The 23,824-nt window shown below is 34.9% G+C and overlaps 1 protein-coding gene across 5 annotated transcripts in view; it reads left to right on the top strand.

Annotated features, from left to right (window-relative positions):
- PCDH9 (protocadherin 9) overlaps positions 1–23,824 on the top strand; it is a 948,380-nt gene that overhangs the window by 597,001 nt on the left and 327,555 nt on the right. For 3 of the 5 annotated variants that reach the window (XM_036893663.2, XM_036893662.2, XM_036893668.2), the window contains exon 4: positions 10,079–10,280. In XM_036893663.2, coding sequence (XP_036749558.2) covers positions 10,079–10,280 — 202 coding nt within the window. The remainder of the gene's footprint in view (positions 1–10,078; positions 10,281–23,824) is intronic. The other 2 variants (XM_057494560.1, XM_036893666.2) reach the window with 1 other exon arrangement.

Below are 23,824 nucleotides of genomic sequence, written 5' to 3'. Positions count from 1 at the left end.
ACCAACAGTGTAGGAGGGTTGCCTTTTCTCCACATCCTCTCCAGTACTTGTTATTTCTTGTCTTTTGGATGGTGGCCATTCTGACTGATAATGAGGTGATACTCATTCTGGTTTGGATCTGCATTTCCCTGATGATTAGCAATGTGGTGCATCTTTTCACATGCTTGTATTTCTTTGGAAAAATGTCTGTTCAGATCCTCTGTCCATTTTTAAACCAGGTTATTTGTTTCTTTGGTGTTGACGTGTATGAGTTCGTTATCTATTTTGGATGTTAACCCCTTATCAGATGAGTCATTAATGAATATATTCTCCCATACTGTGGGCTGCCTTTTTGTTCTGCTGATTGTGTCTTGTGCTATACAGAAGGCTTTTAGTTTGATATACACCCATCTGTTAATTTTTATTTTGTTCCCCTTACCCAAGGACATGTATCCAGAAAAAGATTTGCTCATGCTGTGTTCAAGACATTTTGCCTGTGTCTTCTTCCAAGAGTTTTATGGTTTCATGTATTACATTTAGGCATTTAATACAATTTGAATTTACCTTTCTATATGGAGTTAGACAATAATCCAGTTTCATTCTCTAGCATGTAGCTATCCAGTTTTCCTAACACCAGTTATGGAAAAGACTGTCTTTTCCCCATTGTATATTCATTTCTCCTTTATCATATAGTAATTGGCCATATATCTGTGGGTTTATATATGGGCTTTCTATTCTGTTCCTTTGATCTATGGGTCTGTTATTGTGCCAGAAAAATACTGTTTTGACTACTGTAGCTTTATAGTATAGCTTGAAGTCCAGGAGCAAAATACTCTCAGTTTTGTTCTCAGGATTACTTTTGCTGCTCAGGGTCTTTTGAGATTCCATATCAATTTTAGGATTATTTGCTCCAGTTTGTTGAAAAATGTCGCTGGTATTTTGATAGGGATTGTATTGAATCTATAAATTGCTTTGGGCAGATGGCCATTTTGAGAAAATTAATTCTATCTGTGAGCATAGAATAGATTTCTATTCATTTGTATCTTCTTAATTTCTCTCATGATTGTCTTAGTTTTCAGAGGACAGTTCCTTCACCTCCTTGGTAGGTTTATTCCTAGGTATTTTATTCTTTTTGATGCAATTGTAAATGGAATTGTTTTCTTGATTTATATTTCTGCTAGTTCATTGTTAATATATAGGAACACAACAGATTTCTGTGTATTAATTTTGTATCCTGCATCTTTGCTAAATCAGGTTGTTATTTCTGATAGATTTTTGGTGGAGTCTTTAGGGATTTCTAAATATAGTATCATGTCATCTGCAAATAGTGACAGCTTTACTTCTTCCTTACCAATTTGGATGTCTTGTATCTCTTTACCTTGTCTAATTGCCATGTGTAGGACCTCCAGTACTATGTTGAATAAAACTGGTGAGAGTGGGCATCCTCGTCTTGTTCCTGATATTAGAGGAAATGTTTTCAGCTTTTCATCATTGAGTATGGTGTCTGTGGATTTCTCATGTATGGCCTTTTTTTATGTTGAGGTATGTTCCCTTTATACCCAACATCGTTGAGAGTTTTTATCATGAATGGATGTTGAATTTTGTCAAATGTTTTTCTGCATCTATTGAGGTGATCATATGATTTTTATCCTTTGTGTTAATGTGATATATCACATTGATTGATTTATGAATATTGTACCATCCTTCCATCCCTGGAATAAATCCCACTTGTTTGTGATGAATGATCCTTTTAATGTATTTTTTAATTCAGTTTGCTAATTCTTCATTGAAGATTTTTGCATCTATGTTCATCAGGGATATTGGTCTACAATTTTCTTTTTTTGAAGTGTTTTTGTCTGGTTTTGGTATTAGAATGATGCTGGCCTCATGGAATGAGTTTGGAAGTATTCCCTCATCTTCAGCTTTTTGGAATACTTTAAGAAAGATGAGTATTAACTCTTCTTTAAATGTTTGGTAGAATTTAGCTGAGAAACCATATGGTTTTGAGTTCTGTATTTTGATTTGATTACACATTTAGTTTCATTACTGGTAATTGGTTGCTCAGATTTTGACTTCTTTCTGGGTTAGTCTTGGAAGGTCATACTGTTCTAGGAATTTGTCTATTTCTTCTAGCTTGTCAAATTTATTGGCATATAATTTTTTGTCAAATTCCCTAATAATTCTTTGTATTTCTATGGTGTTAGTTGTAACTACTAATTTTTCATTTCTGATTTTGTTTATTTTTGCAGGCTCTCTTTTTTTCTTGAAAAATCTGGCTAGGGGTTTTCTATTTTGCTTATCTTGTCAAAGCAACAGCTCTTGGTTTCATTGATTTTTTTCTGTTGTTTTATTCTTGTTTATTTCTGCTCAGAATTTTATTATGTCACTCTTTCTGCTAACTTTGGGTTTCATTCGTTCTGCTTTTTCTAGTTTCTTTAGTTGTAAGTTTAGACTGTTTATTTGGGATTATTCTTGTTTTTTAGGTAGGCCTGTATTGCTCTGTACTTCCCTCTTAGAACTGCTTTTGTAGCATCCCTCATATTTTGGACTGCCGTATTTTTGTTTTTGTTTTTCTCCATGTATTGCTTGATTTCATCTTTGATTTGTTCATTTGTCCATTACTTAGAAGTATGTTGTTTAGCCTCCATGTGTTTGTGGGCTTTTTGGTTTTCTTTGTGTAATTTATTCTACCTTCATATCATTGTGATTGAAAAGATGCTTGAGATACTTTCAGTCTTTCTGACTTTATTGCAGCTCTTTTTGTGGCCTAGTATGTGATCTATTCTGCAGAATGTTTCATGTGCACTTGAGAAAAATGTGTATCTTGATGTTTTGGGGTGGAATGTTCTGTACATATCTGTTAAGTACATCTGATCTAGTGCACTGTTTAGTGCCTGTTTCCTTATTTATTTTCTGTCTGGTTGATCTAAGCATTGATGTAAATGGTGTGTTAAAGTCCCCTGATATGATTGAGTTGCAGTCTGTTTCTCCCTTTAGTTCTGTTAGAATTTGTTTGACATATTTAGGTACTTCTATGTTGGGTACGTAGATATTAATTTGTTAATTGTTATCCTTTTTTTGGGCTGATCACTTCATCAATATGTAATGTCCTTTGTTTCATTACTTTCTTTGTTTTGAAGTCTGCCTTGTCTGATACTAGCACTGCTACTCCTGCTTTGTTCACCTTATTATTTACATGAAAATCTTGTTCCATCTCTTCACTTTCAGTCTATGTATGTCTTTACATCAGTTTATGTATGTCTCTTGTAAGCAGCATATAGATGGGTCTTGTTTGTTTATTCATTCTGCCAGTCTTGTGTCTTTTGATTGATGTATTCAGTCCATTTATATTTAAGGTAGTTATTGATATGTATGTACTTATAGCCATTTTATTGTTTCTGGTTGTTCCTTTCTGTTCCTTCCTTTTCTTATAATCTTCTTTTGTTATTTGATGGTTTACTTTAATGCCATGATTGGATTTCTGTTTTTTAAATTTTTGTGTATTTATTATAAGCTTTAGGTTTGTGATTACCATAAGGTTCAGGGATTGCTTCCTAACATATAACAGTCTAAACTGATCATTCTACTTCAAACACAGTCTAAAAGTCCTTTTTTTCCCCTTTTCCTCATTTTAGATATTAGATGTTGTGATCTGCATTTTTTATGTAAACCTTGACTGATGTTGTGTATAGTTGTTCTTACCTCTTGTTTTGTTTTAATTGCATACTTACTTGGTAAGTAATTAATCTACTACTTTAACTGTCAGTTTATTTGCACTGGTGAAAACTATTTAGGTTAGAAACATTTCCATCTACAACAGTCCTTTTAACAATCCTGTAAGGCTGGCTTAGTGGTGGTGAATTCCTTCAACTTTTGTTTATCTGGAAATTGTTTGATATCTACCTCAAATTTAAATGATAATATTGCCAGGTGGAGGGTTCTTGGTTGAAAATCATTCTCTTTCAGTACATTAACTATTTCATGCTACTCCCTCTGGCCTGTAAAGTTTCTGCTGAGAAGTGTGCTGATAGCCTATGGGGTTTCCTTTATAAGTGTTCTTTTTTCTCTCTTTGGTTGCTTTCAACACTCTTTTCTCATCCTTGATCTTTGGTTTCTGTGTTCCTCAGCTTTGATGCTTTCCCTGTTGTCTAATTTCCATCTCCCTGATTGTCTCCTCAACTTGTAGCAATCTATTATTCATCCCCTTCATTGTATATTTCATTTCAGTTACTGTTCTTCAGCTCTGAATGGCTCTTTTTCAAATTTTCTATGTCTTTGTTGAAGTTTTCCCAGAAATATCATCGGATCTTTTCCACAGGTCTGTGAGCATATTTATGACTGTTATTTTGTAATCTTTATCAAGAAGACTGGTGATCTCCATATCACATAACCCTCTTTCTGGTGTCTTATCCTATTCTTTTGTTTGGACTATATTCTTCTGCCTCCTCATTTTGTTTGGGTTTCTATGTTTCTTCCTTTGTGTTGGATAGATTCTCTATGCCTCCTGGTCTAGAAGGTAATGGCTTTATGAAGGTGTCCTGTGGTGCCCAGAAACTCAAGACTCATTGCTCACTAGTGCCTGGTTCTCCTTTGCTGTGGAGCTGCAATTGCTGTGGGTGGTTTGTGGGTTAGGCTGCCTCTCTGCCTGTCTGCAGTCAGTGTCTGCACTATGTCAGCCAAGACCTTCTGTGAGCTGCATACTAGCACCTTTGCTGGGATTGATGTGGGTGGGACCAAACTCTGCCTGCCAGAGATGGTAGTGCTGCTGAGATTATGGGGTAGGTGGAGTGGGTGCCCAGGGAATGCGGCCAGTGGCTGGGCTGTCAGTGAGGAGGAAGGAGGGCTCGGAGCTGGCTTCCACAAGTACTTCCCCAGTTGTGCTGAGAGAGGGCTGGGAAAGCCTCCCTCTGCCTGCCAGGCAGCAAAGTCTGCCTCTGCTTGCAAGGTAGCAAAGTCTGATCACTGCTCAGCTGAGAAGGCCATGTAGGTGGGCTGGTGTTCAGGAAAGCACCACTGGGCTGAGCAACCAGCGAGGAGGATGGAGCATATGGGGCTTTTGCAAGCACCAAACCTGTTGGGCTGAGGAAGACCTGAGAAATCTTTGTCTACCTGCCCTTTCTCCTGCAGAGATAGCTCTTTTTAACCCTCACCCCTCGGCACCCTTCCTGCTGCTGGTAAATCTTTCAAACTGCTTCCTCTGTGTTGGATCTCAGCTGGACTGATGGGGCATGCCTGTCCTCCACAGGCACCAGTAGTCTCAGCCTCCTAGAGTGCACCAACTCTCCCAAGTGTTCCCTGCATCAATCACCAAAGCCCAGTGCAATGTGGACTTGTGTTGCCAGAAGAGATCTCGCCAGGTGTGTAGAGTTCCTGAGCACTTATTTCCTCCCTACTCTGTTTCTTTCCCTCCTGCTTGTGGGCTGGGATGAGGGAAGGGATTGGGCCCCAATCATTCATGTCACTGCCACCTTACCCCTCTCTGTGTGGTCTTCTCTGTGGTCTGTTCTGTAGTCTTCAGGTCATTTTGAGGGTCGGTTGTATTTGCTGTAGTTGCTTTCTTAGTGTGTTTGTGGAGGGAGGTTTCTGCCTTGCCTTCCTACTCCACCATCTTTTCTGTCTGACTTAGATATATTTCTTTGAAAGGGTATTTAAAGATTTCTCTACAAGTAAAACCATGTTTAAACAGTTTCATTAGCTGGTAAATTTGTTTATTTGACTTGTAGCAATTGGCTTAGTGTGAAATTCACATTGTTATTTTGTGAAGAAGAGAAGGCAGGGTCTTTAATTTCAATGATTAAAAAGCTTAGGTAAGGAAAATAAATAATGGAAGTTATATTATTGAAGTAGAGGTAGGAAAATTGTTTGGCATTTCTTAGCTCCAGGAAAGGTCACCTACTGTCTACCAGAGTTTTCTGTTCTCCTGGACTAAGTTCTAATTGCTATGAGTGACGTAAAGGAATATTTAAAAATCAGAATTTGTTTAATATTACAAAGGTAATGCATAGAAATTTTTAGTATAGTCAAAATTATAAAAGTTCAAAATACCGTAAATCCAAACAATAACCACTTTTAATGCATATTATATGTGTAGTCAGATCTTAGCTTATGTATATTCACATACAAAACCACATTAACAAAAATGCAATTCAACTAAGTAAAATCTTTACTAACCAGATTTTTACACTTAACAATATATTATATATTTTTTTCAGTATCAATAAACATTAATATAATTTTAAGCATTGTGAATTATTCAATTGTATTATGTTATATAATGTATTAGTGAATTACCTATTAGACAGTTCACTCTTTTCTACCTTCTTAATCACCATATCTTTGCACATGGGATCCTTTCATATTAATGAGACTGGGATTATAGGCTTGAGTGTGTGACTCGTTGATTGGTGAATAATATTCTATACCAATAAGAAACACACAAGCACTTAAACCATGACTGGCATTTGTTAGGTGACATATTCTTTCAGAGACTCTTGAAAAACAGTGCCCAATGCAAAGACATGGAAACATGTGTGTCTTCCCAGAGCATCTTGAATTCTCTTTCTCTTTTCTTTCTACTTATCTACAGAAAATTTTTGTAAAGATGCTTGGCTATGTTTTTGAAAGTAAACCAGTGTGGCACCTTCCAACTTGTAGGACCCTGAACATATGTGTATTTGTATGCATGGCCCTTTATACTTATGTACACTACAGAGTCTCTGATGAAAGTTGTGCATGTTCATAAATCGTATGAGCACCTCTGAAATGTAGTAACACAAAACAACCTTCATAGTTACAGTTCTCATCTTATTCTTTTTTGGGCACCCAGGGACTTAGAGCTAACCTGTTAGTGATAATTCAGATAAACAAGTGTGACATTCAAACCATTAACCAGGTATAGCCAATAATAATCATAATAGTGTTTCCCATGGAAGAAAATGTAATGGGTAAGAAATGGGTTTAGGAAAACAAAATATAAGTGCCCAAGATTTGAAAACTGTGAAGTAGTCTCATGTAACATGTATTGTCCCAAATCAGCCGGGCAGGGTTTGGCACTATTTATAACCCAAGGCAATATTTATAACCAAAACTGGGCATATTTCCTTGTGGATGTACAAATAATTAGGTCTCTTGAATGGATAATGGGACAACTTTCAGTTCTTCTGGTGAGAAACTGTGTTTCCTAAATTGCTGGTCTTCATCCCTCACTCCCACCTACAACTTCCCCTTAGAAAGTCTCTGAGCTGAACGATGCACAGACACACTGTGAGGCATGCCAAGATTCTGGAGTCTAGGCCTTCCACTCCAAAAGAACAATACTTTTTTTCTCGGGTGGAGGAATCACATATTTAAAACTAGCTAAGCATTGATAGCCCCGAAGGTTAAATGAGAATATGTACTTATAAATTTCACAAACTATAGCTACCTTTTATTGGGTATCTACTATGTGTCAAGTATTATATACCAGGAACATTTATTTTATCTATTTGAGCCTTACCATACTCTTTTGGTGAAGGCACTATTTTCTCTACCTTACAAAATCAGGAACTCCATTCAGAGAGATGAAGTACCCTGCCCTGGGCCAGCGTCTGCAGAGCGAGGGCTTCCAGCCAGAAGGCCTAGTCCTGGCTCTTCATCTGGTGCTCTGTGGCAAAATCTGAACAAGAGCTGTTGTGTCCTTCATGAAATCCACAACTCCTGGTTTTTAACACTTCATGGATCCTCAATTTTCTGCATTTCAGTTTATTCAGATCCTCTCCTTATATCTTCCTTGGTATTTCAGACCTTCTTCCACTTGCATCAATCATTAGGATGATAAATTAAAGATTGATTTGCTTGATCAATTTGCTCCGTACCATAACATCCATGTTCCAATTCTTAGTCCGTATGCATCAACACCCCCACCTCCCACTAGACTGATAAATTGTGCACAATTTTGCCAATTAAGACTTAACCATCTTTGAGTCAAATTAATTAAGAAATATTTCCGTAAGACACAGTAGTTTAAACATGATATCATTCTAATTTGCAGTGTCTTATTGCAAATAAATTACATTAGATTTATATCTTTTCTTATTCTCACTTATAAAGGGGTAAAGAAATATCATAATATTGTATATATGAGATGGAATCTAATAACTTGTATGTGAAATAGTTTTGAAAATAATATTTTCCTCTTTATTCTCAGTGTAATTATAGTACCAAGTATCAGGAAGTGCTCAATAAATGCTAGTTCCAATGACCATGCTATAAGAACTGGTGGATTCAGGTTTAACTGGTATTGTAGATTTGGGCATTCTTAGGAGAAAAATATAGATTTTGTAAATCTAGCAATATTAATTATGTTAAGAGTATCACAGATGCAGATTTCCCCTTTATCTTTTGTCTATGAAGCAGGTGCTTTATAATGGCCATATGAAGCTTCTGGAAATGCTCTAGAAAGATTTCAGAGTCATCTATTCTTGTCTTTTTCATGTATTTTGACTTCCTTTTTACTCACCTGAGCTATAACTAAGAGATGTTCCTCCAGAGATGACACCAAAGTTGCCTTCCTCACTAAAAATACTGACTTTGTGATAGGCCAGTCACTTTAAAAGCTGTGTTTAACAGACATGAATAACAGGCAACCTGGTGATCATCCTTAATGCTGTGTTCATGACAACAGAATACTGAGGAGTTGGGTGCATACTGAAACAGAAACAGAATATTCTTGTATTATTAGTTTTCCCTAAAGGGTTAAATTCATATGTGAGTGGAAACACTGTAGTATAAATGATAGAATGACCTTCTTTATATAGAGAAAAATGCTTTTCAGACACCAATATAAAAGTTTGTCTTACATATTGTATAGCACTCAACTAGGCACGTTTCAAAATTTATTGAGGGGGGAATGATGGTACTGAGATAGCTGTGCATGAAGGTGAAATGTGCTACAATAGACTCAATTAGAACCATTTATGATTATAGTTTATGTGATGTTGGCATCAGTTCATTAAAAATGTACTGAACTATCAAATCATTTTGCATAGGTCATTGAACAGCAATAAAGTGGTACCAGCTCTCCTTCATTATGACTCTGAGCTAGATTTGAACCAGTGACTCACAGGAAATAGGCTATGTTCTATTTTCACTCCATAAAAATACATATATCAAGTAGCAATACTTCTTTCTATAGTATTGTATCTGTAACTGCATTTTTTTTCTTGAAATGGACACAATCTATAAATTATCTCAAAAATACAAATTTTAGGTATTATAAAAGAATTATATTAAACACATTTAAACATTACATATTTTATTTATATATTCATAATTTCATTTAATCTGGGTAAAAGTAGTCACATGTGACATGGTAGTGAAAGGCCTTTTGGCTACTAAAGCAGAATGAAAATTATGTGCAGTCAAACACATGGCACAAATTTGCTCTCATGTAATTCCCTAAGGCATACATCTCCACCCCATATCTCATGGATTACATCAGCTAAAAGAATATTTGCCAAGAGAACTAAGCAGTGATATGTACTGAAAAGCGCAATTTTCTTAAACACTAAAATTTACTGAAGTACCCTGACCATACTGTATGTCAATTCTGATAGTGACATTGTACCAAAGTAATATTCTGAACACCTCTCAGCTGGAATATTCTATAACTAAAAAGTAGTGGTAATACAGCCAGTGAACAATAACTACTTCAAACCATCAAGGGAACACAATGTCTGTTCATTCAGAAGAAATAGAATGTTGCACTATATAGGTAGTCAAATTTATGGAACAAATGTTTGCACATTTCTGCTTATTTAAAATTTTTCTATACCTTCAATAATTGTTTAGATTATTTTTGTCTTCTTTACTATTATTTTCAATTGTCTACCATTACCTTTTTGTACTTGAATTATACAAGATTGAAATTGTCTCATATTTTCCAAGTTGGACATCACACAGTACATGAGAATAAATGTTTGTTCCTAGCTTTGTTCCAAGTGTTATTTACTTTGCTTTCACACTGTATTGTTTGTTGAAAGTTGTTTTTAATTTTCTGTTCCATGTGCCTCTTGAACTTGGGAGGAGTGTTAATCAGCATGTCCTGTGGTCTTCTTTGTAGTCGCAGCGCCGGGTTACGTTTCACCTCCCTGATGGCTCCCAGGAAAGCTGCAGTGACAGTGGTCTGGGAGACCACGAGCCGGTGGGTAGTGGAACCCTGATCTCACACCCTCTTCCTCTGGTTCAGCCACAGGACGAATTCTATGACCAGGCCTCTCCGGACAAGAGGACTGAAGCAGATGGCAATTCTGACCCCAACTCTGGTGAGTCCCTTTAAAGTTTAATTGCTTGGAGTTCTGTTTTTTTGTTGTTGTTGTGCATTTGAGTTTTAACACTAATTCTGGGGAGCAAGTGAATGGACATTCTGTTGGTTTTTGTTGGCTCTATTGTTGTTATATTTGAAAAATATCAGGTCTGATGGGCTTGATATATTGGCTGCTAAATTGTGTGATGCTCCTTTATTTTATGAACCATTAAAAAAGAAAATAATGCTACAGATATAATTGCAGGAAGCCATTTGTTGCGAGACATCCTGATGTCAAGAATGTTAAAATGTGAAAGCATTTTAACATTTTAGAATTGATAAAATACTGTTAAGAAATTTATGAAAAATAAGAAAAAAAGTATATGTATATAATTCTGTGGAATGCTATTTTCAAATGAAGACTTTTTAAAAGATAAAATAGTGATTAAAACAAGCATTAAAGAGGATGATAATTTTTGAATTGTAAATTTTTTTGTCCATTTCAATTTTGGATGATTTGTTTTTAACCAGTACATTGAACAAGTGGAATGAGTGGGATGTATTTAGGAAAACCTTTATTCTCTACAGATGCACACTCACACCTCAGAAATCATTGCCCATTCAAAGTAGTCCCTGTGAGGGTACTTCTTCCTTGGCCTCTAGAGGGAATTTTGAGCAAGTGCTATATTGTTTTAGCCATGCTATTATTTTTTGACAATATCATTGACTAATTTACTTTTGTTTAAAATTATAAGTCCAACTCAGCAGTTAATATGTTCAGTCTAGAGTAATGACCATGATTTAAAGTTTTGTCTAACTCATATTTAATCTCTTTCAAACTTTTTGCCTGCTATGGAAAATGGGAATAGAGTAACCTTCCCCTAATTTTTTGGCTACTTCTCTCCTACTGCTTTCAATGTTAAAATAGCTCTGACAATTCTGTGGTTGAAGTAGAAATATGAAGAGGAGGTAAAAATTCATGAAAGGTCTTTCTTAACGAGTTCCGTCGTGGTAACCCAGCATTGGTGTTCTCTGGCATCTAGGATTTTAAACTCTGTTTCCAGAGTGCTGATATGGTGTCTTTTGTACGTGTGCCCTTCGCCTGCCCCAAGTTGTGCCCCCATCTCTGCCAGTTTCTCTGGTATGAGGTTCTCTTCTCATTGTTATGTGGAATTACATTGCATCTTCTTTCTGCTGAGGTTTTTCCCCACTCCAAGCAATTTTTTTAGGAAGACTAAATAAATTTCACACCAGCTCTGCTTCTCAATCTTTCATTCCTATGTTTCAGTCTCATAAAGAAAATATAAGCACATCTTTTGATACATATCCAGAGATTTGGTAGAGCTGACCAACTATTCTCCTTAGATATTTTGGTTCTGATTAGCCTAGGCACCACTGAATCTAAGTGGTTCCACTGAATCAAGCTTTTGTGGACCATGAGAAGAGGCCAGATAGGGAGGACAGCAACTTCTAAACTCATTTCCTAGTCTCTAACTTCCCCCTTTTCAATTTTAAGACATCTCTCACTGGCATTAAGCTAAGAGTCCCAAAATTGTCCCTGGACCCCTCTTCTGCAGGTAGGGAGTGGTTGGCCCCTCTTGTGTTTGAGCCTCAGCTAAAACCAAGATGGAAAGATCCCAATTTAAATTTACCAAAGTGAATGGTTTTAGGACTTGTCTATATATTTCAACAAAGTTATTTTTATAGAAGTAAAATTTTTAAAAATGTATACAGAAGTATGGTCAACCTAAACTGCCCTAAGCTAGAATTTCATTCAATATGTGCAGCTAAACACTCGGTGGCTTCTTAGAAGCCACCTGCCTCGCCTGGCCAATAGCACTGGGCGAGCTGCCAAATGGGAGAAGGCAGAGGAGATTCTAAAGCTGCAAGAAAATAAATAAATAAAACCTTTCAAGCCGACTTCAAGAAGGCCCCAGAGGTTTTACCAAGCTAGTCACATAGAAAAAGAGACCCGAGGGATGACACACCCTTGCACACTCTAACATTCAGCTCAACACAGTGACTTTACCCAAGAGAATCATGGTCAATAAATGTGTTAAACTGGAACAAGTGCTCTTTGGTGGGAACAGGATCCTTATTAATCACTGGGAAAGGAGGAGAGGAAAGTGGGGAAGGGATGAGCCCTGAGGGCCCCTGGAGGCCAACAGTTCTTATGACATATAACAGGACTTAAAATGTTAACCTCCTTTGTACATGTCTAGAGCAGAATTAATTAGAATAGCCTAGAAATATTAACAGATTCATAACTACATGGTAATTCACATTAGGATAATATTATGATATATTATCTTAGAATTCTGCAATCACATTTTTGTAATTAACTTTGAGGAATTTGTGAAAGGAGGTACAGTAGAATTGAAGCAACAATCTTCAAAAGTAAAATCTTGCTATTTAGATTTAAATGGTTTTCTTTGTCTTCATTTGGGTTTTCTGTCTGTGCTCTGATAATTCATGAACAATCAAGTTTTTATAGCAATGTGCTGCATCTGTATACAACATAAATGTCGGTATTATCTGTAGGTTATTAAGTAATGCATCTGTATGGATTCCTATTTTATCAAATATAATGCTTTTCAATGAAAAAAATCATTAAAAGTTGGTACAAATTTCACAGTAACTTTTGTCATTATGCACTTTTTTAAGGAAACTAATACAAATGATATAGGGGAGTTTTTGAAAATGTCAGGCTTTAATATAGGACCTTGCTTCTAAACACACTCACACACCCACACACACAGTGACATTGTTCTAGAGTATTCTTCTTAACTTCCAATTTTATACCTTTGGGTTGTTGGCATCATAAGGTTTAGATAATATCAAACTCTCGATTTTTGTAAAATAAGCTAAGGATCAAAGTCTTTACATGCAATGTCAAAATAAAAAAGTTTGCATTTAAGCTATAATTGATGGTTTTGTAAGTGATATTTATGTAAAATCTACAGTATTTACCTACTGTAACAGATATGACTCATGCTAATAATTTAGATGTGCTGGAAATACCTTTCATTTATTTTTGAATTTCTAATCCCCATTTCTCTAGTGTGGCAGAAACTTTACATTTTTCCCCTCAATTCCTGTGGGGCGGGGCTCTGTAGTCCAAGATATTCTGGTTCCTGGGTCATCTGTGCACTTACTTGTCCACTGAAATGTTTATTATATCACTGGGTCCGCCTGGGTCTTCATTCTATTACTCCTGGTTCCCTCAGGAATACTGCTCTTGCCTTCATGCCGTGGAAGGCAAAGGGGTTTGTGGGCTGCTGCCTGTGGACACCCACGCGCAGATGCGCAGGTCACTCTCTAGGACCTCCCTGCCTCGCTGGGCCTGCCATGGAATCTCACCTCCGGGCTGTGTAGTCCTACTCCTCCAGGTTTCTCTGCGTACTGCCCAAGAGCGCCATCTAGAATCTCACCTTTCCCTTTCTATCCTTTTTATCCCTCTCCTTTCTGCTGGGCTGAGGAAATGTTTTTAATGTCTGGGGTTGGGGATCCCCAGTGTTTTTTGTTTTTGATACTTTCCCTTAAAGACACAATTCCTCTTTTTTTTTTTTGCCACAGTAGCAACTAGGAAAAAAAAAATCCCCATTATAGGTTTAGAACTTTGCAAAATAACTAAATGCTATTTCACTGTTTTTCACTCTGTCTCATCCTCATCTATGTAGTGAATCTGAAGCCAATATGTTTTTGCAATGAATGGGGGTAGATGAAGGGATATATATAAGCAGAAAAAAAATCGTATTTCAAAATTATATTCACAAATATTGTGTAAAGTGGTATTTGTGTCTATTACTGAAGTAATTGCAGAGCATGCTATTAAATTGTAAAGTGGATAGATATAAAAATGATAGACAAATTATTTTTAAGTGGTTTAAAAACATTTCATTCCATTAATCATTGATTACCATGAAATCCAGTTCTCACAGGAAACCCAAGATATATACTTGACTGATATGTTAGTTTACAGAATGAATTGGTGCCCTAGAAACTTCCAACAGTGACCAATACCTTTGTTAGTTCTTTCAGTATCATAAAAATAAGTTTTTGGAAAAATGGTAAATATATTAGTATGAGCTGGGTTTTTATATAACATTAAGAATCATTTATCTTGTTAGCTGTGATAATGGAATTGTAGTTTTGTTAAAAGAACATCTTTTTGTTGGAGATAGATAATGATGGATTTATGGGAGAAACAACATGATGCCTGGCATTTGTTTCAATAATACTCCAACAAATCAATAATAACAATGATGATAGTAAACAATGAAATGTTAGTAGTTGTTGGGGTTGGATAATGTTTATACAGATGCTTTTTATATTATGATCTTTGACTTTGTACATGTTTTAAAATTCCCAAGATATGAAGTTGAGGTATATACTGGGAGACAGGAATAAATTTCAGAATCAATATATGAAACATAGGAGTTCATCCTTTTACCGTTAATTGTTTTGATCCAAAGATATGGTATAGTTTACAAAAGTTTAACCAGCTGTTTTTATATATAGCAAGCATATTTTATACATTGAAGAGTGTTTCAAATGCTGCAATTAAACAGAGATTTTCAGTAATTTCATGTATGTTTTGAAGACTAGAATGCATGTTGCTATTTGCCTCCATCAAAGACCTTTTGAGTAAAATGAAGCCTTTGAAAACTCCCCTTTAGAATTTAGGAATAAAATAATTAACCGCAAACCTCTGTTTGTACAACACTCTGATTGCATGACCTTCAAGAAGAGTTTAATGGCAGGACCTGATAAGTATCCTTCAGGCAACCAAATAAATGATGTCTCTATGTTAGAGGCACATGTAAGTCTTAGAGCATACCTAGCCAGCTGCCCCTCACATGACACACATACATGCAGTATTTCTTGCAGTGAGTTTTGTCTCCTCTTCTGCATACAAAGATTTATCCCATTCACAAATAGCAGAGTAAATCATATTTCCTTAATAGGTCAACTCATTAACATGATCATACACTCCATGTAAAATTCAATATACCATTAATTCTAAGAAAACATTAAGGAGGCTTTCAATTGAAGATTGCTCTTTTTAACAAATAAAACTAGTCTGATGAAAGAATTCCACTAAGTTAAAAACAAACAAAAACAATTATGTGATCAGATCAGGAACAGCTTATTACCACTAATTCAGAATTAAGTCTTAATCTTGTCCCATTGAAAATTGTGAACAGAGTTATTTTTATATCTGGTATTTCCTTTAAATGTTATTTTAAGGGATTTTCTGCTATTCAATCATGTGCAAAATTGAAAATTATATTTACTTTATTAAAGCTCTGTTACATGCTTCTGACTCGACCTGGACTGTGGATGAATCTTGGTGACTTTTTTCTCTAAGGACAGTTTTGGTAACTAATAATATTTAAGGGTATTATTTATTGAGGTCTAATTTTGAGTCAGGAATGCTAGTAAGTGCTAGTAATTGTTTGTGCTCTCACACCAATATTGCAAGTTAGATAGTATGCAAAATAACCTGAATATCAGAAAATTTTAGGCATTTGTCTGAAACTTCTTGGCATGTATCTGAGGCAGCATGTGAACTCAGGTGCCTGGCTCCACAGCTTACGCTTCTACTGTTTAGAGAAACCACCTTCCAGGTACACGTGTTTTAAGGCAGGGTATAACTGAGTGCGATCACCGCTGCCAGTTTAAATTCTGGGGCAGTGATCTTAATTTTTAGGAGGAAATTTGAGAAATTGTGTATTAAAATGAGCTGGATGAACAGTCTGTCAGTAAGTTGAACTTGTGAAAAATCTACTCTGCAGGTTTCTTTTTTATTTCTTGTATTCGCTTAATGAAAATTTAGACCTTTGTGGCACCCTACCAATCATACAGTATAAAATTATCTTATATGGAGGCATAAAAAGGGAAGTGCTTTGCCTTTAGCTACATAGTTTGTGGGCCGAGAGTAAAACTCATGTATGCTGACTCTTGTTTATTGCGCTTTTCAGTGGAACTATTGTTAAGTATCATACCTTATACTTTTTCCTCAGAGAAAATCTCTATGATTTTTTGACTAACTTCTACTGATCTGTAAGGACTGTTTGTTGACTTTTCTATTCTCCATGTGTAAGAGTACCTGGCAAATGACAGACCTTCAAGTGAATTTGCTGACTGAGTGAACAAATCAATATTTTACATGAAACACATGAAAATACATTCAGATACATTGCTTTAAGATAAAAACAAACAAAAATTAGAAAGTAATGCATTATGTTAACTGTTGTTATCTTCAGGTTGGAGTATTTATTTCTTCTTTTTAATTGTGTTTTCCACAATTTTAATAATAAATTAAAAATTGTATTTTCCTTTTGTAATGAGATAACCTACAGGGAAAGCATCTGATTACAGACATGAGAAAAAATATTCCTAATATGTATTTTTTGCATTAAGTAAAAAATTACATTAAAAAATATCCTTCCTGTGAATCCTAATGATACAGGATGTACATGCTAAGAAAAATTGAAAATTTAAAATATTTGGTATGAGAAACAGACAGTCATTATGGAGAGAAAAAAAACTGAGTAATTAAAACTTAAAAGGCTCCAGAAAACTCCAGAAAAAAAGTTACCCTATGTAATTCCAGTCCTAAGAAATTGTGCTAATTTCCTAAACTGAAGGAAAAAAAATATCACTAACCATAAAATGCCTTGGGAATTAAACATAAACTTGATTATTTTTTGGCACAGTATTAAATAATTTTCTGAGCTGTGTTTATTATTTTTATAAGTATCCTGGGTTGAGCTAATTATGTAAATTCAAAGAAAATTGTTCAGAGGTTTCAAATTGTCACCTGTTGCGTTCCCTTCCCCGTGGGATTTTTATAATCAATTCAAGGTGATCCTACAATAGTGACACCTGGGTTAATGAAGCTAGAGTTCCTCAGAGAACGGTATGGAGAAAAGATAGTCAATCCTGTGTTTTGAGTTTAAGGAGAAAAAAAAAGTTACAAAAAAGCCACAAAAATGATAATTTGCTTATTCTTTTTATCCTATGAGACTTTAAGTTTTTGACTGACTGAATTTATTTTTCTAAATCTGAGTTTAGAACTTATCTAGTGTTAGCTACTTTCACCTCAAAAGCAGTAAAAACAGACTATTTTCTAGATTAAAATCACCCAAATTATAAACCAAATATACATTTACCCATCTCCTATCTCTCTCTCCTTTGATCTATCTAATGATCTATTGCTAATTACCACAAGCTGAAAGCCTCAAGACAACATGAATTCATAATCCCACAGTTAGTCGAGCATGGTTTAGCTGAGTCCTCTACTCAAGGTCTCAAAAGCCTGAAGTCTTAAGTGTCAGCCAGGTTGTATTCTCATCAGCGTGCTGAACTGTGGAAGAATTTACTTCCAAGCTGTTTTGGATTGTTAGCTGAATTTCTTTCTTTGCAGTTACAGGACTGAGAGCCCCAACATCGTGTTGCTGTCAGGCAGAGATGGGTCTCAACTTCTAGAGGCTACCCTCAGCTTCTAGCCACATATGCCCCCCAACATCACTGCTTACTTCTTCAAAACCAGTTAAAGAGCCAGTTTCTGTAGAGTGAGTTTGTGGCAATATGGAGTCTTGTACAACTTAACATAATCACAGAAGTGACACTGCATCACCATTGCCATATTCTATTGGTTAGAAACAAATCTTAGGTCTCATCCACATTCAAGACAAGGAGATATACATAGTTGTGAACACCAGGAGGTAGGCATCATGAAGGGCCGCCTTAGACTATGTCTGCCACAATCTATGTAAGACTTAGTCATTCTTATATATCTTAGTATTCAACAGCTTTTAAGATCCTTTATTCAATTGGCTTTTGCATGATTCACTCATTTATCTATTTATTTATTTATCCATTTGTTCTGTAAACACTATCTGCCAGGTACTATGCTAGATTCTTGGGACAAGTATTAAAACCGAGACTCCCTAAACTTAAAAAGAACTGACAGTTATTAAACTGTGAGATCAAGAGTTCTTAATCTGAGTTCCTTGGTAGGAGAGGTCCCTGAGTAGTTTTTGTCAATCTGTGAAGTTCCTGGAATTCTTCTGCAACTTTTTTTTCTATAAGGGGTATGCTATGAGCATTACATAGACAATTAAAAGGAGACAGAAAAGAAAAAGAACATTGATTTTTGTTAGAGAGAAGATACTAGATATCAATATTATTAGGGAACTAGGAGGAATGCTAAAGGTAAATGTATTTAAAAAAGGATTTCAGCATAGAATGTCTTGAATAAATAATAATTAAAAATTTGCTAGATAAAGTGGTACTTTAAAGAAGTAGTAATGCATGAATAAAAATTGTCTAAGTCAGTAAAATGTATGTGCATGTGCATGTGTATGCACGTGTGTGTGAATACTCTCTCAGTGAAGGCTTCTTGGTGCTATGAAACGTCATGGCCAGTTGGGCAAGCAAGTGAATGGTTTGGTACCTCTGGAGCACATGCAGGTGTGATTAGCTCCACCAGTTGGTCTCAGATTATTAACCTCCAAAATGAGACTGTGTGCACCTATGAGAATATTGATACAAAAATTACAGTTATTTGATATAAATAAATATTCACCTAGCACAGAACCTGAAACATAGTCAATAATACATGGTTGGTATTAACATGCTCAAGTATGTGACAATAAATGAAACTGTAGTGGGAGGTAAATTGGATCCAGATTTTGAATAATGGGGAGGATAGGATAAATTCTAATTTGATATAACAGTTAAAGAAAAAGACAGATCTGAGGGTTTTAAAAAAATTTTAGTTTATGAGACACTGGAAAATTACACAATTAAATATACCAGAGAGTGTAAAACTCAGATTAGGAATTAACAATTTTGTATTTTATTTTAAAGTTCAAGCTGCTGGACAAGCTTATCTAGGAAGTAGGAATATGGTTCTGAGTTGGAAACTGGAAATTGACAATATTGAAGGTGAATGAAACTCTGGGAATAATAATTATGAGGAAAGACAAGTTGTCCAAAAAAGCAATCATGACAAACTTTAACATTAGTATAGGCCAAGTTGAGGGTGGAATGGAGTAATAGCAAAGACCACAAAAATGAAGCAGGTACATCCAGCAAGATACTTGAAAGCTCAAGGGATATTTGTGTCCTGTGCATAATAATGAATATCAGCTTTTTCTGAAGACAATGTAGGATTGTGATTAAGAACAGGCTATAGAGTCAGAACAACCAATGACCTAACTCACTGACCTTGGGGGTCACAGAACTGTTGGCATATAACACAGGCTCAGTTCATAGAGATCAATATTTTTTGTTATTATTATCAGCAGAGAGTGAAAAGGTATAGAACAAAGAAAACATATGTCTTAATTATTTAGCAAAAATTTCCAATCAAGTTTTAAAAATTGCCATGGTAAATTTTGAAATTTAAAATCATTGTTGCACATTAGAAGAAAGAAAATTCTAAAATAAACTATTAGTTTAAAATAATGAAACTTCATATTTATTTGAATTTTTTATGTAGCTTTTCTTCATACTTATCATATCTTTTCATCACAGTTTGCCAAAGAATAGTAAAAATTACATAGTAAAGCATATTTATGCTCCATTATCTTCATTGTTTTACTTTAAAATAACTATTTCACTTTATGATTTTAAGGTAATAACTCCTGTATTAATTATTCACACTGCACTGTTTTATTACCATTTTATTTTAAAAAGGGATACAATGAGATGATTGTATATAACATTACTTGGTGTAGTTAAGATGGCTGTAAAACAGACAGGGACACAAGCTTTCTCTGCTGGAAAGTGCTAGATCTCATCAGTTTCAAGTATGACTTTAATTTCCCAAAATAATTAGCTTTGAGTACTCATTTATTGCAAATGTTTTAAAGTTTTTAGTAAAATTATTTTGTATTCAGGCTTTAAAAGAGTCACAAATAGTGTTTAGTATTACTGTAGAAAAATCTGTAGGAACAATCTGCCTCCTAGTGTAAAGTGAGGGTAATGCCAGCTTGCACTGGTGTGCTGCATGCAGTCTCATTTCTGTAGCTGCACACTGTCATGTGATTCATTCTTCTAAGGAGCCATAAAAAGGAATGGCATTACTCAACCCGGGATGTGTGGTCTGCCCTAGAGAAGAAAAAAACTATTCTTGGTATATCTGTGTTTACAATAATTCAAGAGGTGTGAAAGTGATAGATAAATAGATAAGCAAATCAGTAGTCACTTCTAAGCCAAAAATAAGGAGCTTACTGCTTTCACTAACTTTTAGAAGTATTAAAATTAAACTTTTTTTTAAACCTCAACATAAAGCTATCTTGCAAGGAAAGCATGGAATATTACTAATTATAAAGGACTACTCATTAAATCAAACTAATGGATTTCATTTCATCTTAATATATAAAAATAAATAACAGAAAGTGTCTGTGGAGTTTTAAAACAATTGAAATTTTTGAAGACATTATAGATGTTTGTCTAAAACATCCCCAGTTTTTTTAAATGCTATTCTGATACATATTTCTGCCAGAGATTGAGGATTATTCAGGTTAGTGTGACTGACAAATACGTGGATGCCCAAAGTTTAATAACCTTAAAATAAGATTTCCAAATAAAATACGGGATGGCCAATTAAATCTGAATTTCAGATAAACAATTAAATGTTTTTCAGATATTTTATGTATATCCCAAATATTTGCAATATTGCAATGTCAATTGCAATATTTAGGATATTCTTACACTAAAAATGTAAAAATGTTTATCTGAAATTTGAATTTAACTGTATTTTTTTATAAACCTGGCAACTGTACCCTACAGACAGGGTGTATTTATAAAGTGAGTTCAATGAATTAAATCATATAACTCCAGTACTATGAGGAAATCTACCCATGGCATAAATGTGATTGTAATTAAAATTCAGAGCAATGATTAGTCAACCTTATATTAAAGTTACTCATGTAACACTGCCCTATGTACATTCTTTACTTTAAAAAAGCACCTGTTTTTAGTATAGTTATTTCCATTTCCAGAAAATAATCATATTTCCACATTAGAAATTTAATTTGTGTTCATATTTAACGCTATAAATGCATTGATCCATCATTGAATAGTGACTTTTACGTTGGTCTTTCACAGTTGTTGTAGAGAGAAACTCTGGATAAAGTTTTTTTGAATCTCTTTTTATTTTTCTTTTGCTTAATAGTCCTTTAGATATGTCATATTTTAGGATTCTGTATGTATTCATTGACCTTTATATGCATTATTTGCTTTTGGGATCTAATTATAGTTTTTAGGATCTTGCTACCTCCAAAAGAACCTGTCAACATGGGGAGGGGGAGGAAAGGGGGAAGGAAAGGGGGGTGACAGTGTTAAAATTTGTTTCTGGAATTTAATGCTTTTGTTGCATATCCTAGAATATATATCCATCTAGAATACACATAATTATCTTTTTAACTGCTCTCAAGTAAGATGCTGAGAGGAAATGTGTGTAGTGGTTAATTGCTATGGAGTTAGAAAGACTGAGCGCAAATCATGCCACTTTCATTTGCCAGCTGCAAGACCATGGGCAGGTTCCACCACCGCCAATGGCCTCATCTGTAACATGGGGTGAGCATAGACTATTTACCTCAGAGACTTATTGTATAGAATGTAATGGGCTAACACATGTAACTCAGAATAGTTCTAGGTTCACAGTCAGCTTTCAATTATATCTGCTATCACTCTAAGAATTACTAAAGTCTAAACAGTTATCTAAGCATAATCTTTGGCTTCAATTCTGTCTTCATAACTAATTTACAAGGAAAGAAACACGAGGCTTATCTTCCCCAAAATACCAATTGCTTGACAAGTAGTTGAGGCAAAATAGGTATTTATTGCTTTAGTGAATCGTTAAGTATAGTATCTTAGCTCCATGTTTCACTTACTTGTATAGTCAAATTTTGTTTTTAAAAATTGTGTGATTTAGTGCCTAGTTGTTTGAAAAGTTATATAGATTATAATCTGAAAAGAGCTTTTGAATAGTAACATGGACAGAATTTCAGATCATCACAGGCATCTCCAAGTAGGTATGGCTGGTGAGCACTTAGTTATATATGAAGAATATTAATAAAAGTCTTATAATATTCCAAACTCCTAATCTTCACTTGAATTATGAACCTTTACAGATTTATTCATCTGAATTGGCCAGAAAATGCTTTATTTCTTTGCTATTAGTAATTATCAACTCAGATCTGCAAACAGGCAATATACTGTACTTTGGGCAAATCTGCTAGTTAATCTCTTCAAATCAACAGTGTAGTTAAAAATAACATAATACCAATTTCTATTAAATGCTCATTGGAAGGGAAGAATTAAACCATAAACTACGTAAGTGCAGGCACCGGTTTCATTGATTTTTTTTCCTCATGTTTTTGTGTTTTGACATGAACAGGTATTTTTTCATTCCTGAGCATTCAAATTAAAACCCTTCCACATTTGGAATAAATAAGAAAATTTGAAGTCGCTTTTAAAGTATTCCATGAAAGAAAAAAGAAAAAGAAATTGTTTGACTTATGGAAGGGAGTACATTGTATTTTATGTTTTTTAACATGCAGTCTTACACTAAGCACAGTATGACAGTTGGGAAACTATGTCTTGGGACCAAAAATATAAGTAGGGTTTCCACAGGTAACAAGCCGAGGCTTAGTAAAGGTACCATCCTGTCATAGGAAGAGTGATGCCTCATTAGAATATTTTCTCAAGGCCTCTTTTTACGAAGGAAATAGTTTCAAAGAGGGGTCTTCATTCAGAAGAGGATGTTGAGTTCTGATTTAAGCTCCTTAAGAAGTAGCTATAGAATACCTAACAGTAACTATTTGGTAATCTCTCCTAAGTCAAAACTATTGTGCAGTAGAAGATTATGATTTAAAATAAATTCAGATATTTGGAGCCAGAAATACCAATACTCCACATGCAGTAAAATCCTGACATAAATGACAAGCTTCATAAGAAAGAGGGAAGGGAAATTCATATAGTCTATCAATTTTACATGATTTTAACATGGTCAGAAGGCTTTCTGGTGCTTTAGTTTGTTCATTGTTCAAAAAAGGTATGGAGTATGAAGGTATTTTACTATCTGCAGGGCCCCTAGGAACAGGTGCTTCTGAATAAGGAAACCTGAGGTTGACATTGGGCCCTGTATTCTCTGATCATGTTAGGATATCTCAATGTCTTCTCTCTCAATCTCTCTGTCCTTTTCTTCTCCCTATCTCTCACCCCCAGTCTCTTTGAGAAAATAATATGACAATCTTAAAGAAAAGATGTTAGAAGTGTTAGAAATAATATAGTCAATATGTCCTTAATAAGGTTTGGCACATAATAAGGGCTCAAAAATGTCAGTATTACTGCTTTTAAGTAAGAAATGCAATTTTTCCTCCCTTGTATTAGTGTTCTCACACCTAGTCTTTCCAGTATGATGCTTCTAACCAAATCTGAGCTGATCAATTGAAGAGGCAATTTGAATAAATAAATGAGGAAAAAAAAAACCTGTGGGATATTTCCATTAATGATGTACTAGCATTTTTTATGAACATA

This window comes from Manis pentadactyla, chromosome 17 (assembly GCF_030020395.1).
Source record: "Manis pentadactyla isolate mManPen7 chromosome 17, mManPen7.hap1, whole genome shotgun sequence".
Classification (NCBI taxonomy): Eukaryota; Metazoa; Chordata; class Mammalia; order Pholidota; family Manidae; genus Manis; species Manis pentadactyla.
Note: the sequence above shows the minus strand (reverse complement) of the source record. Positions and strands in the feature narration are given on the sequence as shown.